General features: G+C 43.4%; 1 protein-coding gene across 1 annotated transcript in view; it reads right to left on the bottom strand.

Annotated features, from left to right (window-relative positions):
• The window catches only part of F13A1 (coagulation factor XIII A chain), a 166126-nt gene that overhangs the window by 33832 nt on the left and 114621 nt on the right, over positions 1-17673 (bottom strand). The window contains exons 10-12 of the mRNA XM_034660199.1: positions 11345-11448; positions 9886-9974; positions 1074-1227 (exon numbers count right to left, since the gene is read on the bottom strand). Coding sequence (XP_034516090.1) covers positions 1074-1227; positions 9886-9974; positions 11345-11448 — 347 coding nt within the window. The remainder of the gene's footprint in view (positions 1-1073; positions 1228-9885; positions 9975-11344; positions 11449-17673) is intronic.

Here is a 17673-nt window from a genome sequence, read left to right as displayed (position 1 = left end):
TCTGCACTCCTTAGCACTTCAGGAATACTGATGAATATTTACGTCTATGCTAATGACTTGTCATTTCTCTCCATTCACTAGAATAAATGCCACTCCTAAGAACCTTTGCTGGTGAATCATTTGCAAAATATACTCGCGTTTCCCACCAAGAAACCCAAGCTCCTTTACCTCCTGTCCGCTCCGACCTTGGGCAGCTTTGTCCCTAGCCACCGGCACTCTGAGCTTGATGTGTTCAGGACCCTCAACACACTGACTAACTCACACCTCCAGGATGCCTTGGGTCATGTTCCCACTGCCTGAAAGCCCAGATTTAGATTTCTTTAACTGTGGTCTGTGACTTCTTAAGAGAAGACTCTACTTTTTCTGGATCTCCTGGTTGGACTGTCTTTCTTCTTTGTTCCCCAAACCCTCTGCATGATGATCCTACCACTTCTCCAGGAACAGAAACTGGGTCCTGCTCACCGTGGGGATGCCTGGCACCAAACGCAATTCCAGACATAGAGTAGGCACCTGGTACTGACCGAAATGGGCTTGAACTCAACAGCTCCATTTGAAACTGTCCCCACAGTAAATATGATTAACATTAACATTATTTTATAATTGAAATAGGCCTTCAACCTAATTGGCCTGAATTAGTAAGAATGCACTGTCCTGTTAATATTGTATTCTCTCTCTCAAGGGACTTCCGTGATAATTCAGTGGAACAATGTATGTGAAAATAGTTTGTAAAGCACTAACCAACTGTGAACAGTTGTTTAAATTTCTACTATTGAACTAAAATTACATTAGTTATACAGTGTTTTCTATTATTGAAAGTTAAGATTCTTCCATATTTTTGCAAGCAAGAACTATATTGTGTTAAGATAGACATGACTTTAAACCAAATCATTTTCACAAGAGATGTGAAGGGGAATTCTACTCAAAGCGAAAAAGAAAACTACAAGGAGAAATTGTGGGTGTGAGGTGTCTCCGTCATGAGAATTTATGGTGTATTCTCTGGAACACATTTCATAGTGACAGCCGGTAAGTACTAAACAAACTTGGGCAAATCTTCTTCAGTGGCAGTAAGTTACCTTCTTGGAATTTGTAGGTATCGGTAATATCCTTTATGCCATCTCCTCCAACTTCTTTGGTCACAATCAATTTCCCAATGTGGGTGGTATCAACATTTTCAACCACATGAGTGCCATCTTTCTTGGCTGTAATGTAAATGAGATCACTGTTGACCTAAAAACAGGAGAAGAGAGCATTAGCTACTATCTGAAGTCCTTGTCATCAGAATCTCTCTCAGTGATGTAGCCATCTGGGATCCCTAGTGCTGACATATTCCTTTCTTCAACAACGTTGGATTCATATGGCTGAACTTGTTTTAAAACAAATTTGAAGGATTATCTAGCTTATTTTAATCATCAGGTGTTATAAATGAAGAGTATTTGGACTACTGATGGTTTAGACATCAACCACATCTTTCTCCCCTTTTTCTTGCTGGTGAATTCTACCTCCTCGGAAAGAGCCAAAACCATCCCACCTGTTCCTCACTTTCCCAGGCTGCTTTTAATCCAGCAGTGGCTGTGTGACCTACTTCTGGGAAGAAGAGGAAGTCTGCTGGGGAGCTTCTGGGAAGGATTCTTTTCTGTTAAAAAAGGAGAGAGTTTGCCCTTCTCTTCCTGCTTTTGAATGTTTTCATGTAAAGTGAGGTGATGCTTGGAGCTTCTGTCACCACCCTGGGACAGTGAATAGAAACGCTGCCAATAATACAAAGATGTCCAAGTAGAGAGATAAGAAGTACGGGAGGACTTAGCGATGCTGTTAAATGGCTGAGTCAACCTTGGGAGCGCCTACTTTAGGATTATCCACATGAGAAAAATTATAGGTAAACTCTTCATGTTTTGTTTTTTTTTAAAATATTTTATTTATTTATTCGACAGAGATAGAGACAGCCAGCGAGAGAGGGAACACAGGCAGGGGGAGTGGGAGAGGAAGAAGCAGGCTCATAGCAGAGGAGCCTGATGTGGGGTCGATCCCACAACACCGGGATCACGCCCTGAGCCAAAGGCAGACGCTTAACCACTGTGCCACCCAGGCGCCCCATGTTCAAGTCATTTTAATTCTGTTACTTGCAGCCAAAAGCATTTTAATTGAAAAGTTATATTAGACTCTCAGGAAAAATTCAGGCAATTTTGTGGTGGTTCAGGAATGAAACCATGTTCTTTGTGATATTTGGAAACAGCATCTTGGGGCCATGCTGGCTAATTCCAAGCTCTTCTGACATTCTGCCTTATCATTCTACTTTCTAGAGACAATGTCTAAATCTGTACCTGAAGGCTGACTTCCCCGGAGTCTCTTATTATACTCTTAATGACAACTTTCTTGGGATCCCTTTTATTGGCAAGGGAGCAGGTAGGAAACATGAACTACAGTGCATCACCAGAAGCTCCAGCTGAAAACAGTCTTTGATGTGTTCATGAAATGTTTTCCAAACTACACATCTCAACTCTTTCAAATAGGGTGATAATAGTGTCTTCCTCATGGTGGTTGGCAGAATTAACTGAACTAGATGTCTGTAAATTACCTATCATAGTGCCTGGCATAGATCAAACATTCAATAAATAATAATAATATCATAAATTAATAGTATTGAGAAGATGTTTTAGTGCTATAGTCCTAAAGATGGACAAAATGCATTTGGTGACTGCTCTTGTAGGATTTACACTCTAGTAAGGGAGATTCTGTGCATGAAAATCACCTGGGGAACTTCAAAAAAAAATATGCCCAATCAATGAGGTCTTGGGTGGGACCCTAAGGCTATTACTTTTAAAAGAAGGTCTCAAATAGTTCTATCGGATACCCAGACCTGAGACCCTGGCAATACAGTACAATAAGTACCCAAGGTGGGGGGGATGCTTAAGATACCATGAGAGCACCTGGGATGGGTGGGGAGGGCAGGGTGGGGCAGGAGGGTGGCTAGGAAAATTGCCAGGTTGAAAGCTGGAAGATGTGTAGGAGTTAGCACACTAAACGATCTCATATTACATGTTCTCACCAGCCAACCAGCCCACCAACAAAAGCTCACTAGAGAACATAAGGAAATTTTTTTTTTGTTTTTTGTTTTTGTTTTTTTTTTTAAAGATTTACTTATTTATTTATTTGGCAGAGATAGAGACAGCCAGCGAGAGAGGGAACACAAGCAGGGGGAGTGGGAGAGGAAGAAGCAGGCTCATAGCGGAAGAGCCTGATGTGGGGCTCCATCCCAGAATGCCGGGATCACGCCCTGAGCCGAAGGCAGACGCTTAACCGCTGTGCCACCCAGGCGCCCCCATAAGGAAATTTTTGGAGGCCATGGCCATGTATTTCCTTCATTGTGGGGAAGATGTCACAGGTATGTACGCGTATGTCCAAACTCATCAAGATGTGTCTATTAAATGTGTACAATATTTTAAGTTTATCATACCCCAATAAAGCTAAAAAGAATAAAGCAAAAAAAAAAAAATGGAGAGAGGAAGGCTATGACAGGCAGAGGGATTGCCATGGCCACAGTTCTAAGAGGGTGGGTCAGAGACACACTGGATTAGCTGCAAGAATTTTGAGTTCTGGGGCGCCTGGGTGGCTTAGTCGGTGGGCATCTGCCTTCAGCCCAGGGCGTGATCCCAGGGTCCTGGGATCGAGCCCCACATCGGGCTCCCTGCTCGGCAGGAAGCCTGCTTCTCCCACTCCCACTCCGCCTGCTTGTGTTCCCTCTCTCGCTGGATGTCCCTCTCTCTCTCTCTGTCAAATAAATAAATAAAATCTTCCAAAAAAAAAGAATTTTGAGTTCTGATCTTAAATGTGTGCTTTTGGAAAGCTACCTTATCCTCTCTGAACTTCAGTTCCTGTTTCTATAAAATGAAAATAGTCATACTTGTTCTGCCAATTTCATAGTAACGCTTTAGTGAGACAGCACTGAGTGAGATCGGATCTATGTGAGTATGCCTTGTAAACTTTAAAACTGAGTAAAAATGTAATGGATTTTATTAGGTAATGGGGGAACTTGATGATAAAGCCCTAACTTTCAAAGTTAAGGTTAAATAGAGCAACTTTTCTCTACCTTCTCACAAAATGTTCTGAATTTACATGGACTCTGACCTCTACTAAGGTGAAAGCAAGTAGCCAGCATTTGTTCAACAGCCACAAGGTTTCAAAGATGCTTACAAATTATTTAATCTAAACCTCACAACAACAACCACCTGTGAGGTCTGTATTCTTATCCCTATTTTACAGATGAGGGCGCCAAGCAGGTTAAGAAGGGTCAGCAAAGTGTTTGTGGTCACATAGCCGGGAGCTGCTAGAGAATAAAACCCTGGGCTGGCCCATAGCCCACTCCCTGACCTTCACCTTGGGCTGGTCCGTAGCCTGTTCTTTGACCTTCACCCTGGGCTGACCCACAGACCATTCCCTGACCTTCATCCTGTGCTGGCCCGTAGCCTTTTCCCATACCTTCACCCTGGGCTGGCCCATTTCCTGACCTTCACCTGCATTGCCTCTCTCACACAACCCTGCCACACCCCGAGAACCGCCATGAGGGGTTGAGATGGTTTCATGCTTGGATGCAAGTGGTTCTAGGCACTGGCCTCAGATATCTGAGGGGTGATAAATGGTGACCTCATTCTTCAGCAGAAAAATCATGGCTTTGTGGCACTAGCCATAAGATGTGCAAGACCAAAATATGAATTCAGGAATCAGGATAGGCTATGACAGGGCAGACACCAGGGATATTTGTCATTTTGGCAAAAAAAAAAAAAAAAAAGTTAAGGAAATTTTAAATGAGTTTCCTAAGAATTTTGGCTTTCCCTTTGGAGGAGGCTATGAGAACACAAACAGCCTCCTTCTCCACTTGCAAATTATAGCAACAATGCCGATAAATAACCTCTTTAGTACAACAGTTTTCAGTTTTCCAGGGAGACAAGGCTAAATATGAAAGTGGCTAATTCATTGTCTCCCCTTGAGCATAGAGCTTAGGAAATTTATGTGGCCTAAAATCTCAGGCCAACCCAACGGCTCTGTCCCTTGTGGGGAGAGGAGAGGAGAAACCCACATATGAAATGGCTATTGCATATGTATGTTGTGGGGGTGTAGAGAGAAAGTATTCTTACCAATCAACATTAGCAAGCTTTCTTTTCGGTTTCAGCCATCAGTGCGATGGTCCTCCATCCTGGCTGCATATGAGCCACTGAGGGTTTAAAAGAGTAATGGTGATAGGTCTCCACCCAAGACACTGCGTGTCTGTGGTAGACAGTTGTAAGTGCAGGTGATGCTGGAAAGAATATTGGATCTATACTGTGTGACTTTGGGCAAGTTACTCACTGTCTCTCAGATCAGGTTTAATACTGCCATTCTTGCAGGGCAGAAAGCTAGATCAGTACTGCTGGAGAAAGCCCTATGTCGAAGGCTAATTTCTTTTGAATGAAAAGGAGTCTTAGTGGCCATCTAGTCCTACCCCTACATCTGATGGCTCTGTGGTCACACAGAACCTGGGCATCCCAACGTGAAATCTGGTGCTGGTTCAGCACACCACACCTTTGCCTCTTTGTCAGACACAGGCACTCCTACTCAGCCTCTGCTGAGGTGCTTACTGAGGCCCAGGGGCTCAGCAAATGGGGGCTGGGGCTGCAAGCTGAGGGTCCCCCCTCTACAAAGTTCTGCATGTGCCCCTGGAATGGGAGCATATGTCTACTGCTGGCAGAAGCTACGCTCTTTACCACTAAGGATGGAAACTCTTTTTTTCTTTTTTTAAAGATTTTATTTATTTATTTGACAGAGAGACAGCTAGCGAGAGAGGGAACACAGGCAGGGGGAGTGGGAGAGGAAGAAGCAGGCTCCCAACGGAGTAGCCTGATGTGGGGCTCGATCCCAGAACACTGGGATCATGCCCTGAGCCCAAGGCAGACGCTTAATGACTGCGCCACCCAGGCGCCCCAGGATGGAAACTCTTTTTTCAGGATGCAAGAAGACTTGTTTTGTTCATTTGTTCCTAAGTAGAGATAACTACAAAACAGGCTATGCAGAGAAAGTGGCCCAGAGCAAGGGAAAGTATATGTAGCTTCTGAGCAATGGACCAGTTACTGTGGTCCTGGGAGACCAGTCATCATTGCTGCAAAAATCAGCTCAGTGACAGGGAGGGAAGGAGGAGTGGGCATGTGTGTGAATACACATTGTGTGTGCAGGTTTGGGGTGTGCTGGTATGAAGGGGAGGACAGAGCCAATGAGAGGAAGCTAAGATGGAAGAGAAGCAGTGACTCCCAAGTGCTCAGTGAACAAGGGAACTCAGGAGACGACTCCATAACTTAGTGCTGTTCTGTTCTCTCCTCCCCCCTTTAGAAGCCGTAGGTCACCATTAGCTGGGGAGAGAAAAGGCAGATGGGCTTCCAGAATGGAGGTCCTCACCATGGCACTGAGGGCATGAGAAGGGAGGAGGGTAGAGAAATAAGCTTCAAGCCCTGGAAGCAATCTAGAAATGTGAAGAATACATTTCTAAAATGGAGGAGAAGAGGAAAAGGGGCAGAGATAGGATGCTTCCCATGTACATGCCTCTTTTTTAATTTTTTTAATTTGAGTCTAGTTGATACACAATGTTACATAAGTTTCAGGTGTACAACAGTGATTCAACTTCTCTCTGCTATGCTCACGGCAAGTGTAGCTCCCATCTGTCACCACACAACACTATTACAACATCATTGACTATATTCCCTATGCTGTGCCTTTCATCCCCGTGGCTTATTCTATAACTGGAAGCCTGTATCCTCTGCTCCCCTTCACTTCTTATTTTGGATTCTGCTTTCACTAAAGGAGACCACGGCTCTGAGATCAAAAAACGTCAGTGAACATGATGTTTAATCCAGCCCGGAAATGAGTAAGGAATGACCAAGAAAGTCAGTGAGAGGCAAGAAAAGGCACACTGGGCTCCCTGTCTGGGGTGGGGTAGGCAGGCTTACACAGCCAGGGGATGGAGAAGGGAAGGGAGGATGCAGTCTGTACCTGAGTCATGGACACTCTCATTAAAGTTAAATTCGATGCCCCCCATGTGGTCCTACTTTGGGCACCCTTGAGAAAAGATTCCTCATACACTTTCAACAGCATGAGCATCTCTTATAAATGCCCGTGCCAAAGCAGCAAATCGTAGGCTCTGTCAGACAAGTCTGCAGTGGCTGGGAGAGGAGTAATTATAATCTGCGAATCCCAATGACATGCATAACACCCCGATCTATATTTAATAATAGCAAAAAGCGTTTGCATTAACAGCTATTAGGCAATTCGCTCTTGGAGGGAGGTTGCTCCCTCTTGTCTTTCTTTGCAGCAACAAAGCATAATAAAAATATAAAAACAAGGCTCTGTGAATTTTAGAGTGATTTCCCATTAAGAGGTTCTCCTAGCGTCCTAAACTATCAGTTGGCAGCTGGGGGGGTTCGGATAAATCTCCAAATCCCGAAGTGACGTCGAGGGGGATGAAATCCGATATGCAGTCTGCCTGTTTCCCCCAGGCTTCTAGCAACTGTAATGGTAGTCTCGCGGAAGAAACACTGTCCCCTTTGTATATTTCAAATTCCGGATGATCTTGCTGCCTGAATATTCACGCTGATTTTACTTCCTAAACATTTCCGGATGCTCCCTCCGCCTTCCTGCTTCTTGCCACTTGGGGAGCTCAGGCCCCGCCCTTTCGGGGAGGGTGTGGAGCAACCCCAGCCTTCCCGCTGACCTCCCCTTTCCTGGGCCACCCCTTTCAAGTCCCAGCTCCATGGGGCTCAACTCTCCCCTATGGAGACTCCTTTATAGGAGGCAGTGCCCATTTCTCAGGACATAAAGTCCCTATGTGCATTTCCTTGGGCCTTCATCTTCCACACTCTCCACAGGTCGCTTTTCGTGAGCCTGCACAGCTTGTAATTTCCCACACACACCATTCTGATGCTCAGATTGTCCCTTCTGCCCAAGATTCTTTCCTTCCTCTATTCCTCAAGATGCAGCTCAGGCCCTAATCCCTCCAGGGAGCCTCCCTGCCCCTCCTTCCGTGTGCTCCTGCCATGTGCTGCCCATCCCCTGTGGCTATCACACAGGTGTCATTATCTTCTGTCCTAATGTCACCCCCCCCTCCCCGGACAGCGTCTTATGGCCTTTACTGCCCTACTCAGTTCCTGACCCGTGTTTCTCAATGAACGAATCTGTATGCATTAAATGCAGATTATTTATCACCCACATTGCTCATCTGACAATTAGTTCCACAGTCTCTTGCAGTACTGCTCTTGGACATTTGATGTACTATGTATCGCCACCTCCATCAAGAATCTAGTTTCTTTTTTCTTTTTTTTTTTTAAGATTTATTTATTTGTTTTTTTGAGAGAGAGAGAGCATGCACATTCGAAAACATGAGTGAGAGGAGCAGAGGGAGAGAGAGACTCTCAAGCAGTCTCCTGTTGAGCAGGGAGCCTATCCAGGGGCTCCATCTCAGTACCCTGAGATCCCGACCTGACCCAAAAGCAAGAGTCGGAGGTTTAATGGACTAGGCCACCCAGGCGCCCCAAGAATCTAGTTTTTTTTGTTTTTGTTTTTGTTTTTTTTAATTTTATTTATTTATTTGACAGCCAGCGAGAGAGGGAACACAAGCAGGGGGAGTGGGAGGGGAAGAAGCAGGCTCATAGCAGAGGAGCCTGATGTGGGACTCGATCCCAGAACGCCAGGATCACGCCCTGAGCCGAAGGCAGGCGCTTAACCGCCATGCCACCCAGGCGCCCCCCAAGAATCTAGTTTTGTAAGGGCATAGGCTTCTGAGTTCTACACAGGAAAGTGCCTGCCACAGATTTATAATAGGTATTTATTTATCCCAGAATAGTTGTACAGTGTGCTGGTTACTGGCATGAGCTCCAGGACCTGCCTGGCTTTAGATCTTAGCATGACTCTTAGTACTTCAATGAATGTGGAAAAGTTATTAACCACGCTGCCTCAATTTTCCTTTCTGTAAAATGAGAAGAATCATAATACCGATTTTAAAGGGTGGCCAAGAGCCTCAAATGGTAGCCACAGTGATTACCTAGTAAGAACTCTGTATACAACACACATTTCTTCAGTGTGCTTATTGGTGAAACTATACCCTGGATAAATCCTGCCTCTTAGCCTCTCCCAGATTTCTCTGTTCTCCATCCCCTGCCTCCAGCCTCCCAGCCTTCTCCTTTAACAATACCTTTTATATTTAATTTGATTTTTAGAGATCTCCTTGGAGGATTCTCTAACAGCTTCATCTGCTCCTAGTCCCCATGCAAGTCTTTCAGAATTTCAGACCCTTCACCCAAGTGTCCCCAGCAACCCATGAAGCGTGCTGCCTTCTGGCTGCCGTTCCCTCCCCTCCCTATTTCAGCAGCTCTGCTTTCCCTCCCCGATGATGGAGGATGGCCTGGAGTGGCAGGAAATGGTTTGCAGTTCCCAGACTAAGACCGTGGCTGGGGTGTGTCTGGACCTTGTTTTATCTGAACTGCAAGGTTAGTGTCGGAATGAAGTAATCTGCCCTGAAATTTCAATTCATGGACTGTCTTCACCAATTTTTAGTTGAGGGATTCATTTAGTCACTTAATTTCTCAGGAGCAGTTGATACCTATTTCATGGGTGCGAAGAACTCAACTAAGGTTAGTAACACAATTGCTTTTCAAGGAGAAAATCTCAAAACATCAAGGAAAGAAAAATGTTAAGTAAGAACTACATTTAGAATTAAGAGCCTGGAGGTTGGAATGATGTTTAGTCGACTTTGTAGACAAGAAACACATGCCACAGACTTGGGAAATTTAGAAGTAACAGCCTGGTGTCTTATTTTTCAAGTGTTGAGAGGTTGGGGAGGAAATCGGAACTTCTCTCCAGCTTACTACTTACCTCCGCAAAAACAAAGGGTGCATCGAACTGGAAGCAAATATGGCCATGCTTAATGGCCTGAACGGAGGCTGGGCCGCACCGATACATCCCTGCATCACAAGGAGGAAAGGGAAGCATGAGTTTGTCGTCTTTAACTCTGTCCAGATACAGATACAGGCTCTGTGGAGGGCAAGTGTTCTCATCTTCGTCATTGATTTTGCCCAAATGCTTCTCATGGCCAGAGATGGCAAATGACCAATGTGTGCAATCAAGAAGGCTTTGTTGGAAACGCCTGCTCAAAACAAAATCTGAAGCCGTGAGAAGAATACAGGGCGTCACTCTGTCTGTGCCTGTTCTCCCACTTAGAACACATACTCCAGAGGTTTGTGTTGAGGCTGCGCTGTTTGCTTACAGGGGATTGATCCATTTGCAGCCGGTCTCTGGAATGTTGGAGATGGTAATGTGTCCCCAGTGGTTGCGTCGTTGTTTGTTTTGACTTTTGTGTTTTGTTTTTGGACATCATGGATGTATGTCAAGTGTTCAATTAGGGAATCTGGACATTAACCACGCATTGATCAATGCCCAACATGCATTCTGGAAGTCAGTAGGCACATGATTACTTTTATAAACTTCCTTACATTTTAACCAGCTATCTTTGGTTAATAAGAAATTAACTGCCATTAGTCATCTCTGACGTCTCCTCCTCATGATACATAATTGAGAACACCAGAAAATGTTGAACATTCTCCCTCAAAATCCAGCATAAATAAAGCATGAGTCTCTTATGAATAAGTTATGAATGTTTATGGATATATGCATATATATACACACACACACGTCAATACCTGAGGAAGTAAACATAATGTCCCCAGGCCACCGATTTTTATCATCATATTAAAGAGAAATGGAGGCCTATGATGTGATTTTATAAAAATCTGGGGGAGGTCATAGCTGCCACTCATTGCTTAGCATAGATGGCAAGTTGGATGATAAATACCCACATACTTAGGTTTTGGAAGAAATCATACAACGTAAAAAGAAATCAGGTTCTGGGAAAACAACATTTTAAAGGATGATCTGTAACTATTTTTTGAGTTCTTTATTTTCTCTACTGCCTTATATCTTATCACTATGTATCACAGAGGGCAGAGGTATATTTTAGAGCCCAGTAAAAGTGCCTACACAGATATTTTTTCTCTTGTCTTCAAAACTACTTATCAAAGCAAGAGTAGATGAATTATATATGTTAAGTTTTATGCCTTTTTTTTTTTTTTTTACCAGTTGTAGAATAATCAGCGGAAAGCCGACCATTGAAATGAATTTAAACTGATTGACAGGCCATTAATACTGTACATGGGCCCAGGAAGCACACTTTTGATGTTGGTTCCCAGTGGGAGTGTTGCCCACACATCAAATGCAACCCTAACAGCAAAATAAAGACCGCAGTGAAACGAGTCCCTGAGGGAGGATGCAGTTTTACCGTCGCTGTTTTCTTGGGGGGTGCTGTCCACGGCTTGCCACCCTCCAAAGCCAACGGGAAGATCAGGCCTTTTCATCCAGGCTTCATTCCAGCAGTGGTAGTTCCTGAGAAAACACCACCCCAGTAAGATTAAACTTCCTATTCCATTTGACATCCCAAGAAATTAAAAGGTGTCCAGAATTCCTGTGAATATGCTATCTACAAGATGCTGGAATGGAATAAACCAAATTGAAGACTCCCAAGAGATACCCTGGACTTGAGTTCGCTGGGCAGATGCATTCCCATTGGCACCTCTGGGGGGCCATCAGGTGGCTGGACATTTCTCTTCCCTGTTAATATCAGTTTCAAATCCACCCAGTGCATGAAACAGTTTTGGTCTTAACCATCCTCTGCTGCCTAATGAAACAGAATGTACTATGTGCTAAAAGGGTAGGAAAAAAAAGATAATTGAAACTGAAGTACATATATCTTTGAATTTCTTTTATATTTATGTTTACATTTATGCATATTAGATTTATAAGAAGCAGATCTCTTGTAACAATTAAGCAATAAAATGCTTGTGTTTATGGGCTTAGGCCGTTGTCATAGAAACTATAACGTTAACTACTGACTATAATTGTCTCTAATATGTGGCAATTTTCCATTTCGTGTCCAACAAGAAGAAAAGGGTGTCAGGGTGAATGTCTCTTTACCCTTTATCAAAGGTGGGCAACCCATGAGCTGAGGGCCATGCAAAACTTTTCAGAACTTTGCTACGACCCTTGAGGCAAGAGCATGGAATAAAATGTCATCATGAATTGTATTATTATGTCCTTGGAAAGACCTGAAATTATATGACAGTACAGAAACCAATGAGAGCACATTAACCCGTCTGTGCTATAGAAAATATTCATATAGCAATAACGATTTAACAGTGGGGGGAGGTAGTTATAGCAGTCTTTGTTTATAGCACTGATGAATTTCAGATCCAACTCCCATTCATCCTTTGCTTAAATGTCCTTCAATGTCAGGAATTCGTACATGTTCCCATCTCTGAGTTTGGCCCATCTTTGATTGGCTCAATTTGGAAGTATTAATTTCACTATGTACCCTTTGTGCACCAGGCTAGGTGTTGGGGACACGGCGATGACCAGCACATAGGTTCTTGGCCACAGAGACCCTCATGATCTAGGAGGAATGATGAACAGGTAAACCAATTGTTACAATATTTTATAGGTTTGCTGTGAGGCTTAAACAAGATAATGGGTGTAAAGCACTTAGAATAGGGCCTGGCATGTGATAAGTGCTCAAAAACAGTAAGTCTGGGACTTTTAAAAATAATTCATAGACGTGATGCAGTGGAAATTCATTTGGGGTACAGTGGGGTCTCAGTGGGGAAACCCTTAGGGTATGAAGAAAAGTTTCATAGCAGAAGTGATATTTGAGCTAAGTGCTGAGAAATGTGGGAGTTTAGAAAGTCAATAAGAGAAGTAAGAACAAAATTGTGGAGGCATGAAATAGCCCACACAGTGTGTTTGGGGGACTGCACGCTGTTTGTTGTGGCATGAGGGCAGCATGCTTGTGTATTGTGTGTATGGGGGAGAGGGATGGCATGTGAGGGTAGGCAGGCAATCACAAAACTGACAAATACACACAGCACTTACTGTGTGCCAGGCACTGTTCTAAAAATTTATGTATATTAGCACATCCAATGTTTCCATCCCCTATTAGAAAGGTACTACTATTATTATCTCCAGTTTTCACAGGAAGCACAGAGAGGTTAAGAATCTTGCTTGAGGTCACACAGCTGGTTAGTGATAGAGCTCCAGAGTCCATGCTCTTAAACAAAGAGCTATGCTGTAGGGGAGAATGAGACTGTGAGATCCTTTTATCCCAAATCAAATGATTGAGCTCTATTCTTGGGCAAGTTAAATTTGCAAATCTGTCTTTGTGGAAGATGGGTGGGGAGGCAGGATGGGCCATGCTGCTGAGTTGACCTCCATCCCTGTGGGGAGGACCAGGAGCCATTGGTGGATACGGGCTTCTGGAGGTGAGAAAGCTGGATGAGTGGACGAAGACTTTCATGTTTCCAGAGAGTATGATGGTTCCATTAACCAAGACTGAATGAAGGAGGAAGAGAAGATGGTTTGTGTTGTGGGGTGTGTGTTGGGTGGTTGACAAGTTCAATATTGGATGTGATGAACTCGAGAGCCTGTGAGAAACCCAGGAGACAAAACCCTAGAGACATTTTTATATACACATGAGACACTCGGAATTGGACGAGTTGCTGGCGTCTTCACGGACTGTGGAGGAGAATGGGAGCAGAGCCAGACAAGGAGAATATGGAAACAGAGGGATGCAGTGTAGGTTTCTCTCCTCAGAGTGATCTAGGTTATGAAGGGAAAAAGAGAAGATAGGGCCGTGGCTAGAAGGTAATGCAACACAGGCAAGAGTGTTTTGATTATTTTCACATTAGGAGAGATTGTCGCACTTACAGAGGAAGAACCAGTGCAGGGAGTGGGAATAGAGAATAGGGAGATGGAGTAAAAGGACACTCAATTCCCAAGATTGCAGAAGGATGAGGCTGACAGCCACACCATGCCTGGGTGTGGGGAGTAGGCACTGTTTTCAGGGGCAGGGAGTTGTAGGTGTAGATCAGGGTCAAGGTATGAAGGTGTTGGACAGGAACATGAGGTTGGTTCCCACTTGAGAGCCTGTATCTTTCCTCTGAAGCTGGAAAGGTCACTGTGAGTTTAAACATGACTGCTAGCCTCCCCTCCGAACAGTGAAAGTTGCATCATTAGGCAGAGAGATCCAGGAAAACAGCAAGGAAACATTTGCAATCCAAATGGACATAGTCCTGCTTCCTACACAATCCGTGTAGGCAACCTGTGGTTAGCAATCTTGGCTTTAGCTAGGATTTCACTGTTATGCCACCACCCTAGATTAATAGGCACCAGAACCTCCTTATGTAAATTCAAATATCCTGGGCAAGGTTAACCTCTTACAAGATAAACAAGCTTTGCATTTCAGATCTCAGAGGGAGAACCGAGGTTGGGGTTGGACCTTAGTCAACGGGTAGAAAGCCAATGGCTGGGCTCCCAGGCTCATTGTGAATAGAGTGGAAGGATGCCATAGGTTGTTTTTTTTTTTAATCATGCCATTCTCTCTGCTCAAGAATAGCCAGATAAAATGTGTCCTGGACCACTCATGCCGTGAGGCTTCCCTTTCGGCTGGGTGTTAAGTATTTCTGGGTACACATGCTTGTCTTTGATTTCAAGGTCCCCCGTGAAAGGGGCTAGTATTTACAGACATTTCTGAATACCATTTACCACAAGGTTGTCTGCAGGTTGGGAAACATATATGCTTCCTGAAAGGTTATTTTAAAGTTTCTTTATCTAGATCTGTCATAGTCTTTCTGTTTTCATCTTGCAATTTTATTATGAAATTTGCCGAGGGAGTGATTTGCTTCTGGGGCTCTGTCTTGTTCACCATCATATTCCCAGCACTACAGCTAGGCCTTAGGAAGTGCTCAGAAAGTATTGCTCGATTGAAAGGCAAGGACAACTCCTTGCAAGTGTAGGACATCTCCTCGGCAGGTGTAATTAAACTTTCGTTTGTTTGTTTGTTATTAAGATTCATGGTTTTATATTTTCTCAGAGCCTTCATTTGAAACTTGACTTCCCACTCTACAATCAAAATGTACAGTGTCACTTTAAAGGTAAAAGAAAGTTAGAAACCTTCAAAGTGATCTAGTTTTCTTGTTGCCTCTTTTTAAAGAAGCAGTGTAGAAATTAAAATAAAGCCCCCATTTCACTGAGAGTTATTTAATCAAATAGGAAATAACTTTTTTGAGGGAGAATAACGAGGAAATGACAAGTGAAGAACCCATCTTTGCTTTATGTTACTTTTTGTAGGTTTCCTGCAGTGACAGCTAGCGATGTCTAGAACTCCTTCCAAGGATGCTAATAACTCAGCAGAACTGGTACAAAGGATCGGCAGAATCTTCACCAAAGGCAAGCCTCCCTAGAAAAATAGCACCATGCATTGCTAAGCGACCTTTGGAGGAACGTCACAGCATTGATTTGGTTTATCCTTTGATTAACCTCTTTCCTTGGAATTTATGTGTAGCAAATGATCACACAGATGCAAAGACAAGTACTCAGAATGTTCATCCTTGCATAATTTGCAAGAAGGAAAAATCAGAAACAGTCTGTCCAATACGTGATTGTTTTGAAACACAAAACAGAATATTATTCAGCTATAAAAATGCAGATCTACATTTATTAGGCAGGAAAGATACTTATGGAATATTAAGTTTTAAAGATCATAATACAGAACACATACAGTGTATGTGTTCATTGTGTATGTAGATATGTGTGGAATGCAGAATTTTAAATGACCTTCAACTTTGTATAATTTCCTCCCCTTGAATGTGGGTGAAATCAATGAATAGGATGGTGTATCACTCCTGTGATTATGTTACTTTACATGGCAAGGGGGATTTTGCACATGTAATTAAGATAATTAATCTGTGGACTCTGAGTTGATTAAAAGGGAGCTAGGAAGGTGGGCCTGACCTAATCAGGTAAGCCATTTACATAGAGCAAGCTGGAAACTGGAAGCAGCAGACATTCTCCTACTGGCCCTGTAAAAGATGGAAGCTTCCATGAGTTCTACAGCTGCAAGGAACGGAATCCTTGCAAGAACATAAATGAGTTTCAAAGAGAGCCCTGAACGTCAGATGGGGCCACAACCTCAGCTACCATTTTGATTGCCATTATTTGAGACCCTGAGCAGTGGACCCACTTAACCTGTGCCCAAACTTCTGACCCAGAGAAACCGATAATAAACTTGCATTGTTTTAGCTTGCTAAGCTTTTGGTAATTTCTTATGCAGGAATAAAAAGTGAGTACAATATGCAAAGAGACATATGAAAGGATACTTAAGGAGATGTTGGAAACGTTCTAAGCAGTTAGAAGATGGATAAGTCTGAATTTTTTATTTTTTTCTGCAATGTTTGAAATTTTTATAATAAACAGGCACTAATGTCTATGTAAGCGGACTATTTTTTATTAAAAGAAAATAGAGCACAGTTAAAAATGTGCCCTGGTTTTAACCACTGGCTAAAGTCACATCTGGAGTAGCAACAGCCTGTGGGATGAAGGAGAAGTGGACAGAGAACACAGCTGAGATCAAGATGGGCTTTGGGGCTCTGCGTGCTAGATGTTCAAAGACAATAAAGTGGATGAGTTAAGCAAGGAGTCCTTTACTGCCTTCAACCTGGCCAGCTGCTTAAATGCTCCACAGGGTTATCTCATTTACAATTTGTCCAGGAATGTTTCCTACAAGGGAAGAAAGAGATGTGGCCTTGTAACCCTGATTCTGCAGCTTTATTATGGCTCTAGGGAAAAAACAAATAAGACTGAGTGAACGCCCTCAAGGAGATGTGTTGGACCAATGTCAAGTGTAAACAAATCTTTGAATTTGTTTATTTAAAAAATGGCAGGGGGTGGAAGAAATGTACTTAGCTACCTTGCAAATTGTGTATTTGTGGCAAATGGGCGCAGCCCCATTTCCTGGAGTCTTTTGATATACTCTTAATACAGGCGATGCTATTGGTGACAAAAATGACAGCACACCTTGAAATTGTTGAGTTTTGGCTATTCCAATGATGACAGGTTGGGGTGGGGTGGGAGCTGTTGAAAGAAGTGGAGACACGTCGGTGGATTTTGATGCTTGCCTAGCAAGACATTCCAAAGCGGAAATGAAAGCTTGGACCAAGAAAAAACAACAAAAAGGAATTATTCAGAGAAAGGGAGGCATGCTGGAGGAATCTTTTATGGAGCTGGGAGCCAGTTGCGGGAACACTAGGCTACTTCAGAATGCAGCTGTTCGTTGTTAGGGGCTGTTGGAATGCTAAAACCAGGAAGCGGCATTTAAAATCTCTCTGGGGTTCTCAGAGGTTAGAGGTCCAATCAGGTGGAGACCAGGCCCCCCTGTAGAAACCAGTTGCCCACCAAGAAAAAAGAGAAGTGATGAAGGTGTTTGTTTTTGCTTGTCCTTTGCAGGGAAGGGGTCCTCCAATGCTAGTTGAGGAATCAGCTTAAGCACGGTCTTCTGTAGCATGAGAGACCACAATCAGTGGGGTTGAAGATAAGGGAGTGGGTTTGGGGATGTGCTGTTATTTCCAGAATGAAACTATGAGGTGTATTTATAGAAGGGATGATAATCAAAATAATTAATAACTGCTCAGACACAGTCATGAGCCAGTTGGAAATCATGACCAATCAGAAAGGACACTCAGTCCAAATGCTATATGTTCCTACCAGTAGGTTCTGGATAAATGC

This window comes from Ailuropoda melanoleuca, chromosome 5 (assembly GCF_002007445.2).
Source record: "Ailuropoda melanoleuca isolate Jingjing chromosome 5, ASM200744v2, whole genome shotgun sequence".
NCBI classification, from domain to species: Eukaryota; Metazoa; Chordata; class Mammalia; order Carnivora; family Ursidae; genus Ailuropoda; species Ailuropoda melanoleuca.
This window is presented reverse-complemented; position numbering and strand designations above follow the sequence as displayed.